The sequence below is a fragment of the Bactrocera tryoni genome, chromosome 1 (assembly GCF_016617805.1).
Source record: "Bactrocera tryoni isolate S06 chromosome 1, CSIRO_BtryS06_freeze2, whole genome shotgun sequence".
Classification (NCBI taxonomy): domain Eukaryota; kingdom Metazoa; phylum Arthropoda; class Insecta; order Diptera; family Tephritidae; genus Bactrocera; species Bactrocera tryoni.
Genome location: NC_052499.1, coordinates 81,726,736 through 81,751,237, shown reverse-complemented (window position 1 = coordinate 81,751,237; position 24,502 = coordinate 81,726,736). Strand labels below are relative to the sequence as shown.

At 38.2% G+C, this 24,502-nt stretch overlaps 4 protein-coding genes across 4 annotated transcripts; 1 reads left to right on the top strand and 3 right to left on the bottom strand.

Moving 5' to 3' along the window:
• Positions 1–2,924: 2,924 nt before the first annotated feature.
• LOC120781723 (larval cuticle protein A2B-like) lies at positions 2,925–3,628 on the bottom strand. Its single transcript, XM_040113965.1, has 2 exons — positions 3,617–3,628; positions 2,925–3,413 (listed from the first exon to the last, which is right to left on the bottom strand). The coding sequence occupies exons 1-2, from the start codon at positions 3,626–3,628 to the stop codon at positions 2,925–2,927; spliced, it is 501 nt and encodes a 166-aa protein (XP_039969899.1).
• Positions 3,629–15,495: 11,867 nt separating this feature from the next.
• Positions 15,496–16,079, bottom strand: LOC120780533 (larval cuticle protein A2B-like). Its single transcript, XM_040112795.1, has 2 exons — positions 16,068–16,079; positions 15,496–16,008 (listed from the first exon to the last, which is right to left on the bottom strand). The coding sequence occupies exons 1-2, from the start codon at positions 16,077–16,079 to the stop codon at positions 15,496–15,498; spliced, it is 525 nt and encodes a 174-aa protein (XP_039968729.1).
• A 2,696-nt stretch (positions 16,080–18,775) lies between these two features.
• Positions 18,776–19,461, bottom strand: LOC120780988 (larval cuticle protein A2B). Its single transcript, XM_040113209.1, has 2 exons — positions 19,415–19,461; positions 18,776–19,275 (listed from the first exon to the last, which is right to left on the bottom strand). The coding sequence occupies exons 1-2, from the start codon at positions 19,424–19,426 to the stop codon at positions 18,826–18,828; spliced, it is 462 nt and encodes a 153-aa protein (XP_039969143.1). The 5' UTR covers positions 19,427–19,461; the 3' UTR covers positions 18,776–18,825.
• Positions 19,462–21,864: 2,403 nt separating this feature from the next.
• On the top strand, positions 21,865–22,503 carry LOC120778217 (larval cuticle protein A2B-like). The gene is made up of 2 exons (XM_040110014.1): positions 21,865–21,876; positions 21,961–22,503. Exons 1-2 carry the CDS (start codon positions 21,865–21,867, stop codon positions 22,501–22,503), a joined length of 555 nt encoding a protein of 184 aa, XP_039965948.1.
• Positions 22,504–24,502: the final 1,999 nt, after the last annotated feature.

The window sequence follows — 24,502 nt, the reverse complement described above, 5'->3', positions numbered from 1 at the left end:
CGGATAATTAAATTCTAACAAAAGAGTTAAAGCAACAAATGCATAATAGCTGATTAATCGAATTACGAGATCGCAAAGAACTACAAATAACTCAACTTTAGCCGAACAATAGCCGAACAAAAACGCAATGAATACCATAGATCAATCACCGTGTTCACCAGTTTTGGCTTCGTGTGATTTTTTTCTTGTTCTCCAAACTGAAACTGCCAGTCTATGGAACCCGTTTTCAGTCGATAAAACAAAATTTGCTGAAGGAGCTCAAGATCATTTTAGTGCTTGTGAAAAGTGTTTCGAGAACTAGAAAATCGTTGGAATAAGTGTGTGGGATCTGGTGGGATTACCTAGAAGGCGACAATATAAATATAATATTGAAATATATATATATTATATACTAGTAGGAATTAGTTGTATTTTTTGTACCCACGAAAGTGGTTTGAAAATAAGCCCTAAATCTATAAATTATTTTTAAAATTTAGTATAAAATGAAATTGAAAATACTGGAGGTTTGCAAAATAGGTCTCCGTAGTGACAATTTTTTATCCGAATCGATTTTTGTCTTTCATTGACTTTTCCCGTTTTGGAAATAAAAGGAAGTCATGCGACGATAAACTTGGAAAGTGGGAAGCAACTCTGACTATGCTGTCGGCGCAAATGTTAGTCTAAATCGGAGAGTTCGGTGTCGAATCGGCTAATAGTACAGCCTAACCATTTTGACCTCTCCAAGTAGTAGACTTGAATTCCATTTTATGAATCTCTGGTTCGCTGGCACCGATCGCGCTAATAGCTTTCTCATATTCAATATTTCCTGCAGAATATAACACTCACTGTTCTTTTGTGGTTCTTTATGTATCACCTATCTTACACAATAAAAAATCATCCGTCTTTTAACCCGTTCCATACTTTCCCTCTTCAAAAGCGGCTTCACACAAAACAAAAATAATGCTAACGTTACTTAAATAAGTGGATCTCAGTCAGAATTCTATGGTAATTAATTATATATGTATGTATATATTCGCGAACTAGTCCTTCAGTTTTCAAGATATTTGAAATTTATCTTCACGAAACTCGGCAAGGGGCTTAGGGCAATAACACAATCTCCGAAGAAATAGTTCAGATCGGATAACTATAGTGTATAGCTGGCATACAAACTGAACAATCAGAAACAAAACAAGTTCTTGTAAGGAATTTTTTGTATTTGTATTTCTGAATTCTTTCTGAATTCTGAATTCTTTCTTACTTTTCGTGTTTTTAATTTCCGATCGCTGACTTGCTGGATTCAAAATAAATATCTAATGTTGTCGTTCTTGTAACGGTTATCTAGTCCCCGTTAGGATGGCAAGGTTCATATAAGTTGTCATCAAGATCACCCAACGGTAGCTCTAGGAAACGTGCTGTTTTGACGGGGTCGGACCATATGGGGAAGCGTGTCAGATGTGCAGGGTTAGTTGGCCATGCAAAGAGATGATTAGTGTCATTCGGGGACTCGTTGCGCGCTGGCCATATATTTGATATATCGGAGTCGATTCTCGATAAGTAGGAGTTTAACCTGTTACAGTATTCAGAACGAAGCTGCGCATGAAGCACTCTCGATTCTAGCGACAACTCGAGTAGTTCGTCTGCAATGGGTAGTGGTTTATCTTCAAGTACGTCATTCACTGAGGTAGAGTCGGTGAAAGTATTACTGGCTCCACTGTGAATGGTGGCATGTCTGAAGTTTGTTGTGTCCGAAGTATGGACGGCGTATTGTTTTATGTCGTCATTGTAGTTGAGGATGCAACTCCTAGGGGACGGTTCCGCTTCAAGCAGGTGACTGCGGAAATGATTTCCACGAAAGCACCCCAGCAGAAACTGCTTGGAGAGGAATTCTTTATGCCCCTTAACTGAGAGCATGCGGACCCCTTCGTGCATATATTAAATGGGAGTCATCAGGAGGCATCTTGTTGTTGTTCGAAGTGTCTGTAGCTTCCTCGTCTCCGTTTCATTGCATCCAGGTGTCCATATTGGTGCGGCGTATTTAGTGATCGGCCAGCCGATTCCTTTTATGTTGCCAACAACGTTTCTTTGGCTTTTCCCCATGTGCTGCCGGCTACCGAGTTAAAGATTTTCTTGCGGTTCTGTACTTTGGCAATAATCGAGGCCGTGTGACATCTAATATCTTATCATTTTATTTGGTTTTTCTTATAAGATGTTATACTGGAGAACTGTTTATTACACCAATTTAATTAAAAAATTCCTCGCAATAAAATTTCAACACCGTATTAAATATGATATTTCATATTTCAATAACAAATTACAATATGTGTCACAACTATTAATAAAATCTTAATAAGGAAATTTGGTTAACTCAATCGTTAAATGAATCACATCTATTTATGTAGCTTCCACACCTGTTTATCGTGTATATATGTATATAAGTATATAAATATGTAACTAAGAATTTGAATTGGCTTGTGGCTTAGTCATTACCTCAGCCGTATATTACTAACACAATGGGGACTCAAAGGCATCTGCTTTACAAATGCCATTTCTGTCCATTACTTAGTCACAATGCAACATCTCCCAACCCACGATGGCGTTTAGTTGCAAGTCATGTGGCAAACATTCTGTTATTGGACATAATCTGCAAGGGTGTGGCACCAGCATTTGACATGCAACATTGTCCCTTTGCAAAAATACCTTAATGATGATGCAATGTAATGCAAACCTTCATATTTACATGGACAATTGGACACACATACACATTTATATATCCATGTGTCAATGTAGTATAAAAATAATGAAATTGATGGGTGAAATTATTCTGCACAACCTTAAGACTCCTTTTTACAGTTGGAAAATAAAAGTACAATTATTTTTTGTCTATATATTCACAGTGCGGCTTTATTCATGATTAACAACTAATGGCAATGTTCAGTCCAACTTCTCTAATAGGCATAAGAGATGAGTGGAGATGCGAATTGGGTCTTCACTACAGCTGGTCCGGCGACGAGGGGAGCAGGGGCGGCGACAACTGGTGCGGCGAAAGGAGCGGCTCTGACGATGGGAGCTGGGGCAGCAACTACTGGTGCAGCGGCAGCAACGACGGGAGCAACCAAAGGCTCACGACGGACAACAGCGTTGAAACCGTTAATTGGGTCGGAGGTGTAGTCCACGATACGACGGTAACCATCAGCGTCATTCAGTGAGTATTGGCCTTGAACGATATCACCATCACGGGTTTCCACAGCGGTTTTCGAGTCACCGGAGAGAGCATCCTTGACATCATAGCCGTAGGTGTATTGTGGGTGTGGGTCGTATTCCTCAACGCGGGCAGCAACAGCCAATGGTGCGGCTGCAACGGCGGCCAATGGAGCAGCTGGTGCGATGACACCGGCGCTGGCGGCAGCGATGCAGAGTGCGAAGAAGGCGATAAACTGTAATGGAGTATAAAGAACTGAGGTTACTTTTATGTGGCAAACACTGATTATGACATGATTATGATTATGACAAGTTTCTTGCTTAAGTCTTTTGTAGCACTTTTTGTATGGAATTTAGTCCTTTTTAGTTATTATTTGTGGCTAAGCCTTTTTTGTTTTTGTTGTAGGTGGATGTTATCCTTATTCCTGTTGCTGCTTACTTTGAATGCCATTTTTGTTGGGTGTGTTTGAATTGTTGATTTAGTTGCTCTAAATACCGAAAATGGATTTGAACTGATTGGAACCGGCGCCAACTGGGCCTTTTATACAAATCAAAGCGGCCATTCAACCAATAAAATCAAATATAAAAAATGAAAATCGAACGCATAATGAAAACGAAAACCTACTTACGTGCGCCATTTGAACGACAATTTGCGCACATATACATACAAACAAACATACGTACATACATATATATTCATGTATGTGCGCAGACGCAGTGAGCTTCTTTAATTCAAAATTTGATTGCATTGCTGGTGAGCTGAGAATGCATGATAAGCACGCCAAGGCTGCACACCCGCACTCACAGCCGAGCCTCGGCCGACGCCAACGTCAACGCCAACTAATTTGCGCCGCGCTTATGTATCAGTCCACGATTGCAATTACAATGCGTACTAATTTTGGTTATGCATGCACTTGTTTATATTTATACACACATGCGCACCAGTCATCATGTAAATATATGTATGTGTGTACGGAATGACGATTGACCACAGCTTAGCATAACACTCGTGGTCGCTGCGGCTGCGCAGCACAACCCACACCAGCAAGTGCAGCGCGACAAAGTCGACAAAAAGAAGTCCAACGTGCCAATTTACTGCGCATGTGCGCAATATCGGCTGACTAGCAGCCAATAGTCATGCGAATCGGTAGCTGGCAAGTGACCAAACGCTTGGTAATTACAATGCAACGCATGCGCAAATGCATAATGACACTGGGCAATGGAGGCATTGATTAACCCGAATGTTGTATATCATTTTTCGGCTGTGTGTATGTGTATGTTTTCAAATTATCATGCCAAGTGTGCTACACGGCGCATTCGGCTGTTCTGCGTTTTTGTTTCTATTTATAATGCGCTGCATATATTTTCATTATTTTCATAAAAACCTGCGACATTTAAGTAAGCCATTATTTAAGGGCATGAGTCAATAGTGGTGTGAATATATTGTAAGTGTGTGGCGGCTGGCCACTGTCTTAAATATTTCCGACAGACACTTGACCACGAAACATATCTACATGCAGATATATAAAAGTCAATGCGATAAGAATGCCTTGCGATAATCATTGAAATATTTCATCAGACCAAAAACGACTGACACAGACACAGACTGCACTGAAAAGAGTATTGGAATTTACGTTAGATTCTGGTAGACGCAGCAAGCGGAAAAGCATGATTGGCAGATTTTCGTTTATATCAAAGTTATAGCTTATATCAAACGCTATTAAGTCAACAACCCGGCATTCTCTGATTGTTAGCAGAAATCAACAAAGATGACCTTGAAAAATATATGATCACATTAAGCATAAAATAAACAAACTGTGTGGAAGATAATGCAGAAATATGTTAACGCATACACACATACAAATGTACATATTGTCCCCTTAAATGTTAAATTTTACAAGTTCACAGGAGAAGGAAAAATACGAACAAAAATCATGCAATGTATGATATTAAAATTTGAATCTAGTTACAGCTTGGACATACCAGGTTGTTCAATAAGAATTTTATGAAATGCTTATAGCTTGTTACAATAACATTACAATAGCAAAGTGCCCGTACAGTGGCACGCAGTTGTCATTTGGCAACAAAAAAAAAAAAAAACAAAAACAAGAAAAAATGTTAACTTTATATAGCCTAAGAGGGTATAAAGCCATCTTAATCTTGATTTTGATCGGTCAGTTTGTATGGCAGCTATATGCTATAGTGGTCCGATCTGAACAATTATAGATTATAGTATACCGCTGTTCTGAAAAATCATCCATATTTAATGAAAACATCATGATAAGTAAAAGAGTATTCCATACAAGGCATTGATTTGGATCGGACAGGTTGTAGTATAACACCCATACTATTGGTTGGAAAAAGTCTTTTCGTATTTATAAATAAATAAACAAATATGTATTCTATCAGATATAATAGTATAATAGGAGTTTAAAACCTAAAGATTTATGTAAGATGATGTAATGAATCGTAATCTGCGTTGGAATCAGAGTGCTGCTCAGTCAATGCGTCTTCCATCGATGGAACTAAACGGTAATTGGAAGCGTGAATACGGTGGGTGAGGTAGCAGCTCCCAGCCAAGAACTTTGATTGTATCCTGAACCGATTTTGCTTCTGTGTGCAGGTATATTGTGGTGTATCAAAACTACCTTGCCGTGTTTTCTGGCCCATTCTGGTAATTTTTCGACCAAAGCATGGTTCAAGCTGATCATTTGTTGTCTGTAGCGTTTGGTATTAAAATCTGGTTTTAGAAGCTCATGATATACCACACCCTTCTGATCCCATCAAACACATAGCATTGCTATTTTTACCAAATCGATCTGTTTCTGCAGTCGATGTTGATGGTTGTACCGAATTATCCCATGATTTTTTCAGTTTAGGTTTCTTAAAATAAATCCATCTGAAATTGTTTGTTGTGCAACATTTAAGATGGCTATCATTTGCTTTTGACTCAAATCATCATCTTCATTTAATGTTGCTTGGAGTTCGGTGTCTTCATACTATTTTGGCAGTCTTCCAAGTTCTTCATTTTTCACATCAAGTTTATTGACACTGAACCGTTGACACCATCTTTTGCGTGTTATTTCTGATAGAGCATGATCACCATATGCCTCGACAAGCATGCGATGCGACTCTGCAGATAGAAACAAGAAATTAATGCTTTCCCAAATCATCACTTTTCGGTACAAAATTTGACATTTTCAGCCCAATGAAAAATATGATATTATATGTTCAATGATTATTATTTATGCTCTTAAATAAATTCCTCAGTTCAATCCATGAGTTTATCTTCAAACGAGTTTTACTCCAAAAAAAATTCTACTATTTTGCCTCATGTGTTGTATATATGTATGTATGTAGCTCTCCATACAACGACATACTGATTATTGAATGGAAAGAAAAAATTTAATTTTTGCAAGCCGAAAACGATCGATTTTAGATAAAATTCAAATAATTTTTTTAAAAACGATGTCATTTTATCAATTTTAATTTTTTTTTTTCAACCATAGGTCGTTGTATCGACAATATCTTCTAAACAGAATTTATGTGTTTAAGTTTCATCCATGGATAATGCTGAAATTACGACAACAGTGGCTAACCTTTCTTTCTCTTTAAAAATTAAAATTGCAGTATACCCTTAAGGGGGAGTCTGCTTTAGAGGCTTCAAAAGATCAACTTTTTTGAGGATTTTTTTGGGAGGGAAAGAAATAAGTGATTAAAGCGAAATTTCTAGGCTTTATAGTTATATATTTAAACATCATTCACAAATTTTTGGACACGAAATCTTTGAGATTCTGCCTTTGGAAAGCAATTGCCCGATGCATCTCGAATGTGCATTTGTCGGACGGCAGGCAATTTTTATCGGACACAAAAAATTCAAAGAGATTCATAATTTCTAATAATTTATCTTCTAGTTAAACTAAAAAAAATCCAAAAAAGTGTAAAATTTTACAAATTTTTTAAAAATTGCAAAAAGAGTGGTTTTTGACCAAAAAAAATTTACTTTATGTTGTTTAAACATATGTTAAAATTTGACTTTTCTTAGTTTTTTTTAGTTTAAACAGAAAAAAATTGCATGCCAAAGATAATAAACTTTGCCTCAATTCCATAGGACGTTTAGTTTTTTTCTATCCTGTCCACCAATTAAAAAAATCGTCAAAATGAACAACCGAGAAATCGCGCGTCTTTTTCGTTTTCTTTCCAATCGCTCATATACATAACTGCTAGACGCTCGGTCACTATTTCCCCTCTAGCTTCGAAAATATTTCGAATACCCATCTATAACTTTGAGGACATGTTCTTAGATAATTTTTATTGAGATTTAAGCAAAAAAAAATCGATTTTTTGAATCTTCTAAAGCAGGCTCTCCCTTAAGGGGAAGCCAGGTACTATTTTTTTCAAAAAATAAAAAAAAACAATACCAAGTTTTTTTCTAGTTTCGGACACTTCAACCTTTGGGATAATGTAGAAACCTTAATGTAGCGCAGATGTTACCGGAAAGTGAGACTCGATGCTAGGTCTTCAGCGCTCGCTTCGCACAGCTGGAGCGTAGGGTTTAACTTTAAACGCGGTATACTCGAACCTGTATTTTTATAACCTCAACAGGGTATATTAAGTTTGTCACGAAGTTTGTAACACCCAGAAGGAAGCGTCGGAGAACCTATAAATTATATATATAAATGATCAGTATGTTAAGCTGAGTCGATTTTGCCATGTCCGTCCGTCTGTCTGTCTGTCTGTCCGTCCATCCGTCCATCCGTCCGTCTGTATATATACGAACTAGTCCCTCAGTTTTTAAGATATCGTTTTGAAATTGTACAAACGTTATTTTCTCTGCAAGAAGCTGCTCATTTGTCGGAACTGCCGATATCGGACCACTAAAACATATAGCTGACATGCAACCTGAACGATCGGAATCAAGTTCTTGTATGGAAAACTTTTGCATTTGAGAATGTATCTTCACCAAATTTCGAATAGATTATTTTCTACGGCAACAATGTAATCTCCGAAGAAATTGTTCAGATCGGTTAACTATAGCATATAGCTTCCATACAAACTGAACACATAATTACTAAAAGAAATGCACCTGTGAAGGGTATATTAGCTTCGGTGCCGCCGAAGTTAACGTTTTTTCTGGTTTAACCTGATACTGTCCGATTTAAATTGTGCGAATAAGATTTTTTTTCATAAAAAGGTCATTTCTGGTTGACTCCCCTTTAAAATATTAGCAAATATACCTTTAAAAGTATGAAGCTGTTGATAAAATAGTTTGTTCTTAATTCCAAATAATCGTACTTTTAAGCCAGTCACACTATTATGCCCCTTAAGCAATCGTTTAATTCCATTGAGTTTTCAAAATCACTCAAAATTCAATCAAATTTCTCAATGTTCCCAAAATTTGAGCTTAATGAACATTTTTTAATACGACATATATACGTACATATGTATGTCAACATAGTCTTTGCCATTTCGCAGTTCTTTTTTTGCCTCCACTTCACTTCGCAGATTCGCAAAAAATAAGTAAGCAATAAAAACCAAAATGCGTACACTTTGCTCGTAAAAATAAAAATGTGACGCGACTTTCATGTCCGCACTCGCAGCTCGGCATTTTGATAACCATGAAGACGAGCGCGCACTAATTTTAAACAACAACACAAAATACATATTTGCAAAAAAGCAAAAAAAAAAACAAAAAAAACACAAAAACAAATACAAACTACTTCATATAATACCCGCTGTGGTGTTAATTATGATGGTGGAGCTTTAAGTGCACCACTCCATGCCAACGCGTGATGAGCAGCACAATTAACCGCAAAATGCTGATGTCTAAATACACACACAGGCACACTCATATACATACATATGTATGTTTGTGTGTATAAATAAAATAATGCACTCAATGTGTCCGCATTTTCATAATAAGCCATAAAAACGGTTTAGTGCGCACGATCGCGTTAAACGGTAGCGGTTGTCAGTTATTTTTACGGTTAATTTACTCACTCGCTACAAGGTGGCATCACTTGAGAGCCCCACTACGAGTAATTCGTTAATGAAGTGTACTTAAGTAAATTCACTTATGATGGAGATAATTACACTCACGCATGTGTGGGTGGTCGCTGATATCAAACCGTGAGTAATTCATACCAATATATAAGATGTTTCTTGAAGAGAGCATCTATTTGAGACATTTTAGTACTAATATGTATCTAGTTTATTTTTTCAATAATTCTTTTCTGATAAAAAAAAAATATATATTTTTTTTGTTTTTTATTGTTACAAACATTCACTAGTAACAAAGATATTAAAATTTTTGGAAAAAATATTTTAAACTCGGCCATTGCGAATCTATTTCCGATGACCTCTCGGAAAAAAGATTCGCTCGCGTTGGCAGGAGAATTTCTTACAGGATCATTTCAAGTGAAAAAATACGTCTTTTAGTTAAAACTTTCACTTGGTACTTGGACGAAACTAACTGAAAAAAATTAAAGTTGTTGTAATCGAAAAAAAAATCCTTCCTCCAATTCCTTAAGAATTGTATCTCAAAAACCTGTGTAAAATTTCATGAAGATTGGTCGAGTGGTTCTCGAGAAATCTTGCAAAACGTCTTCAAAACACTGTTTCGAGAAAAAACGCGTTTAAAGACGGCGCACTTAGCCCAGCTGGCCTCGAGCGCACAAGTTCTCAAGGCTGTATATCCGAAACTATTACTCAGATCAATTACAAAACTTAGGAAAATATTTTAGAGGAATTGCAGAATTTAATAAGGCAATAAAAAATTGCATATTTTGAAACCTGTAAACCCATGTAGCCCCTTAAGAGAGGTAATACCTAAAACAGGAGTGAGAACTAATGTTTTTGGTCAGTCGTCAGTTTGTTCTTGTAGACAATTTGAACTAAAATTGAGTTGCCTTGTTAAAGCATGGAACACTTAAAATATTTCTTGGCTGACTGTGGTGGTTGGCATTGACATAGTGAGGAATTTTCGAAAATTGAACGTAACCACTAGGGAATTTATGGCTTTTTAAACAATTTTCAAAGATTTGAATCGAAAAAATCATGTTGAACAATATTTTTTAAAAATTGTTTAAATGAGATACTTTGAATGCTCATAGACTCATCTTAAAAAAAAAAACGAAAAATCTTTTCCGGTACATTGTTATTTCTAATTTTACACATATTAGCCCATAAAATCGAAAAGTTAGTGGTTTTACTTACTCTCCACCACTCAAATCATAAAAACCACTAAAATATTAAATCCGATCATAGTGAAGACACTATTTTAGCATTTTATGATACGGTGGATAATTAGTAAAACACGATAATAACTAAGTCCACCATTATATAGTACTTATAATACTTATCTTCAAAACTTCTGAAAGATCGGTAACTATATAAAGAAAAAAATTTAGGTAAATTCTCATATTCCATTTAGCGATTTTCATTATTCCGGCCGACTTTATACTCGTACTATAATACTACAAATATCAGTCAGTCCGTCAGTTATTCTAATAAAAGTTGGTGAACCTACCTTTAGCCCTAATATCCTATATAAAAAGTAATTTCGACCTTCCGGTTGGCATTATGACGATCTATTTGTGAATATGAGATTTATCCTAATGAAATGAAATGATAGTGTAATTTTGTGGTTTCATCATTAAAATTTATAAAATATGTTCTTTCTCTAGCCATTATTTATCTATGTCCTATTTGGTTGAACCCGAACTTAACTCTGTCTCACATTCATTTATTTGGATAAACAAATTAAGTTTTGGTAAATCTGGAGAGAAACCATTATTGGTGTCTGTTATTAAATTGAAAAATATAGCAAGTTATACTAAATTGTTTAGAAATCCGAGACTACTCCATGACTCATCTTAGAAGTGAAAACTTAAATAGGCCCTACTGAAGTTTAATGGCTTACGTTAGCCTCCTCATCCACCTATTCGATTGTAATTATAATTTTCGTTGATTTTAACCTTATAATAATGGCTTTTGATAGTAAACTGCCCGAGAAGATACAAATATGAGACTCGAACCATTACCAAACAGAAACCATACCCATCTTGCGATTTGCAGACATCCAATTCTGACCCACAAGAGAATGTCTTGAAGTAAAGTCTTTTGCAGAAATGAAGAAGAAGCTAAAATGAAAATCATGCTTGTCCAAATTGAAATTCACTTTCGATTTCCGTTCATATCAAGGTTAATCGCGTGCGTGAATTCCGGTGGTAAGGTGTAGCGCGACGAGGCAAATTGAAGCGCTGTGAGAATCATATAAGCGCACGTAATTCATAATGGCAGTGACTTTGCGAACGATGGCTCGATTTTGAGGGAATTTGGACATTCTGTCGTTAAAAGTAAGGCGAAAATAAAAGTGGAAATAAACTTTAAAAGCAACGGTGTGTGCGGCAAAAGGCGAAATTTACCCAAATAGTGGCCGTGACAAACCGTAAGTAACATTCGTATGAATGTAGCTAAATTAACTGTTAACGTGCCATGGCGCATGTGTGTTGCATACAAATACACGCGTACAGTGTGTCGATTTTACTGATTTTACTAAACATGAGACATAATATACAAAAAACTTTCAAGAATGAAGACAGAGAGTTAGGCATTTTCGATTTGAGTTTGTTCGATTTTTTCTACGCTAGTGGTTTCTCACGAAGATTTTTAGAGGGTGGACCTATGTGTAGAAGTTCACGGAACTGAAGAAAGTTCTCTGATCGCCATTCACTTGGGAGTGGCTAGAAACGATTCTTTTACATTTGGCTCAAGCAGATCAAGACTTCTGGTCGTAGACCAAAAAACATACGTTTGAAGAAGAGCTACAGTGAAACATTCATCCCTCCCCAGCATTGAGCAATGGATTGGGGACCCGAAACACAGAAAAAACATCCCCAATGAAAGGGGAAAAACAGCCTCGGATGAGATCTCCGCAAAACTAATACGACTGTGTAAACTGACGTTGAGCAAAATGGAAAGCTACGTCAGGATCGGAAAGAACCTCTCCGATATCAAACGAGGTTTCAGGCAAAGCGAGTCCCTAACGTGTGTCTTCTTCAATCTACTCTTGAAGTAAATAATTCGAGGTGCAGATGCAATAGAGAAGATGCAATCTCCTACAAAAGTGTACAAGTGGGAGCGTCCACCGGTGCGTGATGCTGGTAATGAACGAGGGTAGGATGAAATATCTTTTTTCATAAAACAAACAGTTGTCGCTTTCCCACGTCTGTATTGACATGACTTCGAACCAGCAATAACAGCAACAATAACGTCAGCCTTGAAATCCAACGCAAAATAATTCTTGCCAACAGGTGCTACCTTCGATTGAGCAGGCAATTGAGAACTAAAGTTCTCTCTCGGCAAACAAAGACCAAATTCCACAAATACCCGTCATTCTATGTGATGCAGAGGCATGGACGATGACAACATCTGATGAGCCAGCCGGAGCTCCGAGTTTATGGGCCTTGGCGCATTGGCAACGGCGATTACCGCAGTCGATGGAATGATGAGCGAGTTATACGAAAGCGGCTAATTAAGTAATGTTAGCCAGATGGATGAGAACCCTCCAGCTTTGAAGGGTTTCGATTCAGTACGCGGCGGTGGAAGCAGAGGAAGAGGAGAACCTCCACTCCGTTGGAAAGAGCAGGTGGAGAAGGGCTTGGCTACACTTGGAATCTCCAATTGGCGCCAAACAGCGAAATTGAAGAACGACTGGTGCGTTGTTGTAAACTCGGCTATAAGCGCGCAATAAGGGCGTGTCTGCGCCAATAAGGAAGAAGAATGTCTCTTAAAAAAATCTTTGAAATCTTCTAAGTGCTTCCTTCACATTATTTATCTTGTTCCCGACTAAAGAAGCCCACTGTGCGACACTTGTTTGCGTGTTCGTCGGTTGCAATTGCGCATGTGTCGGTAGTTCGGCATTCGGTTACAGTTACAGTGTTAATATTGTTGTTGTTGTTCTCGTCAATAAAGCTTTGGCTACCAGACAGTTATTGTGGTTCTGCTTTGTTGTTGTTATACGTAGGTTAAGTAAAGTGTTTATGAGGAGTTATTTGGCCGATCGGCTGGTCGCTTGTAATACCAGACACTTACAAGAGATTTACGCCGGTCATGGTGGCAAGAGCACAGCCGTATACAACAATAACAATTGCCCGACAGACAGTGAAGGTACTGCAATGGCTTATGTGGCATGATCAAAACACAATACCATAGGTATTTGCGTCGATTAACAATAAAACCTGACTTTGACCTTAACACTCCGCTGAGTGCTGCGTTGCCAAAATTGAGAAAAATGAGAAAAATTCGAACAATTGCCGCCAGATCACTGAGTATTTGTACAAATATGCATACATACAGATATTCACATAAAAATTTATATTCTACATTTATTTGGCTTACGGCAATCGGTTTGCCGTCGAAATAACTTTTGCCGTTATGCGGTTGAGTATTCAGATTTCTTTGATTGCAGCAATGAGTTATTGCAGTTTTTTGTTGCCTACTTGCTTTGTAAACATCAAAGAAATTAAGAGGACAACTGCCGTAAATTATGTTGTCGAAATTACACATGGTGAAGGGACTGTGCTGCAGTTGCACTTGGCTTCAACCTGTGGCAACAGGTCAACCTCGACAATTCAGTCATCACTTATGATTCGCCTCACCAGTCAATTATGGACTGCACTTGTACGAAATTAACTAAATTATACACATTAAATTCAATTTGCATGTAATTATTGAATTGTATCAGCTCCTTTGTCAGCCCCTTTTCTTGATTTATGAAATCGGAATTGCTGATATGGCGTGGTGGCAACATGGTTGCTGTAAAAACACACATAAAAGAAGGCGAATCTGTGGTTGACACTAATGTACTACAACAAATATAATTACGCACTGAAATACAATGTCGAGTTTCAATACTTATTTTTGAAACTAGGAGGCAATGAGCGACAAGCTTTATGTGTTGTAGGAATCTTCTTCTTCCTCTTTATTGGTGTAGACACCATCTACGTGGTTGTAGCCGAGTTAACAACAGCGCGCCAGTCGTTCATCCTTTTCGCTGTTTGGCGCCAATTGGAGATTCCCAGTGTAGCCAGGTTCTCCTCCACTTGGTTTTTCCAATTTCATTTTTCCAGGTCCTCCTCTTTCTCTGCTTCCCCCGACGGTTACTGCGTCGAATACTCGAAAGGCTGGCGTGTTTTCATCCGGACGACATGACCAATCCAACGTAGTCGCTGTCTCTTAATTCTTTGAACTATGTCAATGTCGTCATATATCTCGTAAAGGTCATCATCGACTGCAAAATTCGTCGTTTCCAATGCGTAAAGAATCATAACTCGTCCGCAGAACCTTTCTCTCGAAAACTCAAAACGCCTGCTTATCTGATGTTGTCATCGTCCATGACTCTGCACCACATAGAAGGACAGAAATGATGAGTGGTATTTGTTAGTCGAGAGAGGATTTTACTTCTCAGTTGCCTACTCAGTCCGAAGTAGCACTTGTTGACAAAAGTTAGCCTTCGCTGGATTTCGATGCTGACGTTGTTGTTGGTGTTAACGCTGATTTCAAGATAGACGACATTATGACTGTTCATAGTGACGTCGAGCTAAGTCGCGAGTACGTTTGATTACAGAAAATAATTCGTCTTGCCCTCGTTCACTATCAGACCCATTTGATTAGCTTCATTGTCGAACCCGGAGAAAGCAGAGCAATTGATAATGATATCATGTCATCAGCGTACGCCAGCTTTTGTACATTCTTGTAGAAGATTGTACCTTATCTATACAGATCTGCAGCTCGAATTCTTTTCTCCACGAGTACTTGTAGATTGAAGAAGTCGCATGATAGTCGACTTGTTTAGAACTCTATCATCCGAGGCTGTTTCGATCTTTTTATTGGGGGTGTGTTTTTACGAGACGGGTCCCAAACCCAGCGCACAACCCTTGGGAGGGATGTTTTGCCTACTCACTTTATAACGCTTTCAAACGGATGTTTTTTGGCTACCCAAAGGACACTTGGTCTAAGAAGTCAGTTCACACTGAGGGACTAGTTTCGTATATACAAACAGACTGACGGATAGACGGACGAACATGGCTAAATCGACACAGCTCGTTTTTTATATATATTTTAAAGAGACTCCGACGCTTCCTTCTGTGTATTACAAACTTCGTGGCAATGCCTCGTAATTAATACCACAGTTATTATAAATGAAGCTTGAAAAGCTCAATAGCTTTTATTTAATATTTTTTTCTTTTTTTCCTAAAACTACTTAACAATTCTTTCCAATGATAACAACAACCAAATTACGTTTTCTAGATTGCTCTAGTGATGATACGCAATTGGGGCGGCGTACTCCTTAACGTAAGCGGGAGCTGGTGCGGCGTAGGCTACAGGCGCAGCTTTCACCACAGTTTTCACATGTTCCAAAGGCACGCGGTTGACAACAGCGTTGAAACCGTTAACGGGATCGGCGGTATATTGAACCACGCGCTTGAAACCATCAGCATCGACCAAGGAGTATTCGCCGCGGACGACATCACCATCGCGTTCCTCCGTTTGACTCTTGGAATCGCCAGAGAGTGCGTCCTGCACATCATAGCCGTATTTGTATTGTGGATGTGGGTCATATTCGTCATCGTGCTTGGCAAGAATCGGTTGAGCATGAGCGTGTACAGCAACTGGAGCGTGAGCGACATGAGCATAAGCGGGAGCTGGCGCAGCATAAGCCACTGGCGCCTTCACCACGGCGGTGGCAACGGGTGCGTGTTGGTAGACCTCATGCACGGGCACAACGCCAGCGCTGGCCACCGCGGCGAAAGCGAGGATTGCTACGAACTGCAAATAAGAAAATATGAAATTTTATTCAAATAAATTGAGTGGCTTAAGTTACTTACCTTGAATGCCATTTTGCTAAGATTTGGTGGTGGGTACACAATTGCTGCGTCGTAAGGTGTTAAGATGCTGAATGATTTATTATTCAAATGTGTGCGGTTTATATAGCAATGGCGGTAAGCATTTGGTTTCAAATAATTTCTATTTTTTCGCACTTTTCTCTACTTTTTTGTGTTGCTTGCCATTTTTTCGAAATTATCATATTTTCAAATACACCATTACTGGCAGTAATTGTTTTGTCTACATATGGATGTATATGTAAGTTCAAATCAATTTCGCTTGTCATATGCATATTGGCACAGGAGCTATTTATCAACCCATTTCAAAGTGAGCAGGTAACGCTTTCAAAACGAGATTAGTGTCATTGGAACGCGAAACGAGAAAAAAGCGAATACAACGAAAAATTGCTAGGTTTTTACCAACAGCAAAATGGCTTTATCAAAGTATATAGTCAATTGTAGGAATTATATGTAAAGACACAAAGAGTCAAACGTCTCGCGGCAATATTACAATGTCCTACACATTAATTACTTTCACAAATTTTGTCGCTTCGAAAAAAATTCTGCTTAATTTTGTACATAAAACTTGCTGTGTGGCGTTCATAAAAAACTGTATAGATATTATTTAGGGCCATATAGTACTTATAATGTTATGCTTCGTGTTTCTTTTAAACTCAAAAAAATCAATGGCGTTGTGTGAAAAATATACCATAAACCATAAACAGTAGTCTCCACTTTGATGATCCAAACTAAACTATTTTTTTTGTGATATTTTGCAAATTTGAAACACCCAATCGGTACCAAATAGGTTAACTTCGTCTGTAGTTATTTCTTATGACAAATTTACTGGGTGTGTTCAAAAAATCATGCGATTTCTGCTTTTGGAAAAACAAAAATGTATTCATTCATATAGACGTTATCACCTTCGAAATAGTCCACATTCGATACAATGCCTTACGCCAGCGATTGTTCCAATCGTTGAAACAATTTTCATGTTTGATTTTGGTGATATTTGGACCCTCCAAACCGGCGAAATTTTATAATTTCCATTGTTTTCTGAACACACCTCGTAAGTATATCCAAATCTGCAAGCTTATCCGGTCAAGAACTGGCATTCAACGGGGAAAAAGATAATTTATTCCGAGATTGTAGTGTGGCTTTGCACAATAATTTATGTAAGCTTTCATGACTTTATCTCGTAAAAATCACTCTTTATCCAAAGTCTTGATTTTTCTCAGTCAGTTTCACGGCGGCTATATCTCATAGTGGACCGGTATCGGCGCTTTCGACAAATGCGCAGCTTCTTGGGAAGAATAAAACGTGGGTTTCAGATCAATATCTCGAACACTTAGGGGCTAGTTCTGGTACATACAGACGGACATAGCGATATCGACTATGCTCTTATATTGTGATAAAGAAGTAGCCGAAAATTGTAATTAAATTCCCCGTAAATGATATTTCAAAAAATGTAGTTCGCTAAGTTGGTAGGACTGTTCTTAATACTTTCCCAAATATGAGGGCGTTTTGTCAACCAGTTTGCTTACAGCAGCTTCTAAGTCGTAACACCTCAGTAAAGCATGGTGATTTTTACAACGAATAAAAATATCGAACAAAGAATTTGTCTAAAATTTTTATTTTTAATCAAATTTCGTGTAGGAAATCATTGGAAAAGTCTTACGGTGACGCAGTTTTATCAAAAGCACAAGCCTACGAGTGGTAATAAAGTCTTCCAAGACGGTCGAGAAGTCGTTGAAGATACGCTTCGTTCTGAACGACGTTCGATCTCTTCAACTGACGAAAATATTAAAACAGTGAAGAATATAGTGCTCGAAAATCGTCAGGCATGTGTTAGAGCGGTTGCAAGAGAGGTCAACATATCTCTCGTGTGTACGTCCGAATGATTTTGGTGGATTTTTTGGGTAAGAAATGCGTTCTTGCTCAACTCGTCCATATTAAGCTGCATTTTTTTTCAAAAAGAGTACCGTAAACAGGTCTCTTTGGACATGCACGATCATGCGACCAAAGTTGCTCAAAAATCAAGGTTATGCTCATTTTTTTATTGATATTCGTGATTTGGTGCATCATGAATTTGTTTCGGAGGGACAGAAAGTAAAAAAGTAGATCTATTTGGACGTATTGAGGCGGTGGGGTGAAAACATTCGTCGAAAACGGTCGGAGTTGTAGAAGAACAAGAAGAATTGCATCAATCAACTACAGTATTCACCAGATTCGGCTCCGTGTGATTTTTCCTTGTTCCTCAAACTGAATTGTCGTGGAACCCGAAAACGGGAGCGATAAACGAGATAAAATAAAATTGGCTGAAAGAGTTGAAAGCCTTCCCAAAAAGTGCTTATGAAAAATGTTAACCTCACCATTTACTAAAGTTACCTATTTTTATCATGTGATGGAACCATTTTTAACTCAAATTCCTGATCAGGATACCTCAAATTCCAATTTCAACTAGAAAATTGTGCATTTTTTGATGAATTAAGCAGGGTAATACAATATAATTTCTAGTCAAAATTTTTTCGCGTAAGAATGAATTCAAACTATTCGGATACAGATGAAAGCTCCGTGCTCAACTGTACACCATATTTAAGAATAAGATACCACAATTCATTTAAAAACCCCTGTCCACTCATTACAATTTAAAGTACGTCATATTTTTTCCACAATTTATATTTAGATCACATTTTTTTCGTACAGTAGCTAATTAATCCAAAAGTAATACAACAATATTCACAACATAAAGTCCGACATTTTACAAACGGCTGTAGGTAAAAGCTGGCACAACTGGGGCTGCGGCGGCCAATGGGGCGGCTCTAACCACTGGTGCAGCGGCAACTGGGGCAGCTACGACTGGAGCAGCCTTCACAATGGGAGCAGCAGCAACGACGGGGGCAACCAAAGGTTCACGACGTACGACGGCATTGAAACCGTTGATGGGATCGGCGGTGTAGGTGACAACGCGTCTGAAGCCATCGGAATCGATCAGAGAGTATTCGCCACGCACAACATCGCCATCACGTTCCTCCACATGGCCTTTGGAATCGCCAGACAGTGTGTCTTGCACATCGTAACCGTATTTGTATTGTGGATGTGGGTCATATTCCTCGACAGCAACGGCGGCGGGCGCAACAGCAACGGGGGCGGCAGCGGGCACCACAACACCGGCGTTGACAACAGCGAAAAGAGCGAGAGCGATCACCAACTAAAAATATTCAGAAGCACAGGCACAATAATTAATTTTTCTCTTGACTTCAGAGCATCTATAACTTTTTCACACTATAATTTTGATGGAATTACACATTAACAAGTTTAATAAATCTATTAGCGCTTCATTAACAAACCTTGATGGCCATTTTGTTTAGGATTATTTTGTTCTGTCCGTATGAAACAAAAGTTAAACACTGAATGTGGTTCTTCGGCTCGACGGTCGGCATTTATACTCAGATCGTCTGTTTTGTCATTGATGACAAATAATTGATATTCATTTTCGGCTTTACGCCTCACCATTTAAGTCACAGCCAAGTGCATGAGGAGCGTTTTAATAAATCGGTCGCATCAAGCATGCGTTCTTTGGTTAAGCGTTTTAGCGTTGGTGGTGGAGCGTAAATGCTGAAAACAAAAGCGACTTGAGACAGAGGCCAAACAAAAAACCCACCAAAATGTGAAAAATATTATTCTAAATGTGTACAAAACTTGATTTGGATCAAAGATCCAACCAAATTTATGACCAAAATTTCGAAATTCAGTGTGAATGTGGTATAAATTAGAACAAATAGAAGACAATGCATTTGCAGTGAAACAGAGTAGTCTCTACATCCACCCAAGCGATTTCTATAAATCTCAGAACAAACATATATACATACATGTATGTAAGTAGATCTCTTTTGAGGATTGGACAATGACGTAGCAGCAAATGATAATTGTCAGCAGAAGTGATCTCCGGAATTCACGTTCAATTTGAAAACATTACAATTTGAATGTGCACAAGAAAAAACGTTAACTTCGGCTGGACCGAAGCTAATATACCATTCGCAGGTGCATTTCTTTTTTAACTATGTGTTCAGTTTGTATGGAAGCTATATACTATATTCCAAATTTCGTGAATATATCTTGTCAAATGTGAAAGTTTTCCATACAAGAATTTGATTCCGATCGTTCAGTTTGTATGGTAGCTATATGCTATAGTGGTCCGATATCGGCAGTTCCGACAAATGAGCAACTTCTTGAAGAGAAAATGACGTTTGTAAAATTTCGATATCGATATCTTAAAAACTGAGGGACTAGTTCGTATATATACAGACAGATAGACGGACATGGCTAATTCGACTCAGCTCAATATACTGATCATTTATATATATACTTTATAGGGTCTCCGACGATTCCTTCTGGCTGTTACAAACTTCGTGACAAACTTAATATACCCTGTTCAGGGTATAAAAATTAATGGCCAACACTAAATGGTTCACAGTCCCAAAGATATTTAAACCAAATAAATGCGAAACTGTAAGGCGATGTTTTTAATATGAATATGAATACCTGACTAGGGTCCATATCACTGTCAATTTTGTTCTGTATGCAACAGGTGATCCAAGTAGAGATACTTTTTTCAATAGCCTTTTTTTGATAGATCACGCATGACTCATGTCAAGCTGTCATATAATTTTTTAGTATTGTTTGGGATTTCATCATAGAAAGTCTTACTTCTGAACAACGTTTTCACATCGTTCAACTTTATTACGAAAATTCACTTTCTGTAAAGAATGATTTCCGCGCGATTCGCTCAACTTATGGTCAATATAATCGGCCCACAGAGCGTACTATGTATTCGCAACACCATCACTCATCTCGAGACCCAGCATTCATTATTGGATAATATTCGACCGAATGGACCTCGTCCAGCACGCAGTGTTGAAAATATTGGAGGAGAAGCTGAAGCTGAGAGTGTACTCGAAGACCGTCGAGAGTCAACTCTAGCCGCAATAAGTATGTAAATAAGCAAAATTGCCGCATTTGGGTCGAAGACCCTCTTAATGAGATTCAAGATGCCATTTAATCCAGAAAAAATAACGGTCCAGAAAAAAATCATCGGTCTATATTTCTTAAAAATGATGCCGGTGAGAACGTAACCCTCAATGGCGACCGTTATCGTGTCATGATAGCCTTCTATTTGATGCCTGAAATTGAAGCTCGTGATCTTGATGACATTTGGTTTCAATAAGATGACTTTAGACTCTTTCCTGTGGGGATATGTAAGGTCTAGAGTCTATGCGGCCAACTCCACTTTGATTCAGACCTCAGATCAAGCCATCACACGTGGCTTTAGCTAGTTGCCTGTCGAAATGCCCGAAAGGGTCATCGAAAATTGAACTCAACGATAATTGAAAAGACAATATCGGTGCCGAAAAACATGAACTACTGTTTCACCGACTCCACAGTAAACCGATTTTACAAAAATACATACACTATATACAATTTTGAGTATACAATAGCCATTAAGCAGAAAAGCATTAAGAAAGAAAACATGATTTGACAAGAGCAGTTATGACTCGTTGCCACAGTTTCAATGCTACACTTTTCGACACACCTTCTGCAGCATTGCTCGCCATCATTAAAAAATGGATGTAAAATAAAAAATGTAATAATTCCAAAATAATTGTGATAAGTGTAACGCGCAAAGAGTTTGTATAAATAGACTATGTGAGCAAGTGGAGCAACATTCTCAGATTTTCATTCATCCGAGCAACACCAGCTCAACTCCAAGTTCACCAGTCAACTAGTTAATTGAATCGAAATGGTATTCAAGGTAAGTTACGCACGTTTCGTTTACAATAACAGCATTAATCTGACTTGTGTATATACATATATAACATTCTTCTTCCAAATCTAGTTCGTCGCTGTATTTGCTCTTCTGGCTGTCGCCAGCGCTGGTTTACTGCCGGCTGCTCAAGTGTACCATGCGGCACCCGCTGCCCATGTCATCAAAGCCGCGCCAGTGGCGTACGCCGCACAGCCCGTGTTGGCCAAGGCCGATGAAGAATACGACCCACATCCTCAGTACAAATACAGCTATGATGTGCAGGACGCGGTATCCGGTGACTCGAAAACCCAAGTGGAGGAACGTGATGGTGATGTGGTCCGCGGCGAATACTCCCTAATTGACGCTGATGGTTACAAGCGCACCGTTCAATACACCTCGGACCCCGTGAATGGTTTCAACGCCGTCGTTAACCGCGAACCTTTGGTTAAGTCCGTTGCTGTCGCTCCAGTCGTAAAGACAGTGGCTCCAGTTGCCCATTACGCTGCTCCTGTTGCTCACTACTCAGCCCCTGCAGTGGTCAAAACTGTTGCTCCAGTCGCCCACTACTCCGCCCCTGTCGCGCACGCCTATTCGGCTCCCGCTTATACCACCTACACTGCCGCTCACCACTAAGTGCCTGATTTCGTAGTTTTCAGTTGATTGACTGTTTTTGTAGTTTAAAATTGTGATTTTCAAATAAAAAAATATGTAAATAATTAAAATACGCATATAATTATTACTTTACAAGCATCCGGAGCAGGAGCTTTAAAAGTAACTTTAAACCCTATTTACAGGAAGTAAAGTATTCGAGGCACCCTGTATAGTTTATTCTTGTTATATCGAAATTTCAGTTTTCGCTTATAAATAAGTGTTGTTGTGCTCTTCTTTAAACAGATCATGACATATTATGTTTGACATGTAGTTTTTAACAATCAGAAGGAAACATCGGAGACCAATAATTATAAAATATTAATATCAAATATTATAAATTGATCCATTTCGAGGTTTCCTAATTTTAAAGAAAAAACTCAGAAATTTAAAATTTAATAGGGAATGTTTATTATCATTCGAAAGAACATTCTTTGGCATTTATTGACGATTATCCTTTTAAATGTTGGCACTGCTACGTCTCACATGGTTCATCGTTGAGCCCAATTTTCATGGCTCATTCAAGCATTTTTACTGACAACTGGTGAATGACTTGCGTGATGTTTTGATCCAGGACCTGGATTGAAGCGGGATTGTCCGCATAGATTTTACATTTTACATATTCGTACAGGTAAAAATCTAACGGTGTGATATCACACGATCTTAAGGGCCAATCGACCGGTCCAAAAAGATGAAATTATCTGCTCACCGAAGTGTTCTCTCAATACATCTAATGATTGGAAAGATGCGTGGGAATTGAAGCTGTCTTGTTGAAATCAAATGTCACGATCTTTTTTTCAGGCATCAAAAAGCCCGTTATTAATGGCGCGATAACGATCGCCAATTGAGCCAGAAATGGACTTTATCGCTGCACAAAATCAGGCTCGACTACGTCTGATCTTCGTGGAATTTTTCAAGAGCCCATAGAGCGAAACGATATCGACGTGGTCTATTCGGTCGAATATTATCCAATAATGAACGTTGGGTCTCAAGATTCTTTACAGAACGTGGATTTTCGCAATAAAGTTGAACGATTTGTAAACGTTATACCGGAGTAAGACTGATGCCTGATCTATCAAAAAAAGGCTATTGAAAGAAGTACCTCTACTTAGATACCCGTTATATACATATAAATGACGAGCTGACTTGATCTAGCCATGTTCGTATGTCCGTCCGCCTATTTATGTTTTTGAGATGTAGACCTGAATGTTTGCACATGTCTACTTATCGCCAAGAATCTACTCATTGGACCGCTATAGCAAAAAAATTAAGTTAACAACATATTGAAGAGGACAAAAATGGTCAATATTCTTCGATGTTAGAAATCTGGTATTTTAAAAGTATTTGTTTTGTATAGCAATTTTAAACACCTTATATAAATTAAACTTTGACTATCAGAAAAGAACAGACTAATAGAAACAATACTCTGCAAAGTTTACCAAATGAAACGCAAATATATAACATATATATAACGTATGTCGACAATGTACTATATGCTTTAATTTTGATTGCCATTGTTGGATTTTGATTTTACATGTGGAATACCAATTTCTACTACAACCCAAATTTAATGCCCAGCCGGATTGGGCATGACCAGCTCATTACCCAGCGGATGCATAGATATTTACTCAGAGGCTTCCACGTTTAGGCTATGCGACAACTTGGAATGAGCAGAGGCAAAGATCAAGCTGGTTTTCGCCCAATCGGACACGACCGTGTAATTGACTTTGCATACTCTTTCCATAACCAAGCAACAGTGCAGTTGGCTAATTCACCATTTTTAACTTAAGCCAAGATTTATTGAGAGTGTTACAGATCAGATTTTTTCATATGGATCGAGTTTGAGTATGAAATTTTAATAAAATTAGCCGAGTAGGAGGCTACCCAATCTTATTCACTTCAAGCCAAGTGAGGAAAAAATATTTTTAAAAATTCAAATTCGTAATGAAACCTGAATATTGAAACCCAATAGCATTTGGAGAAT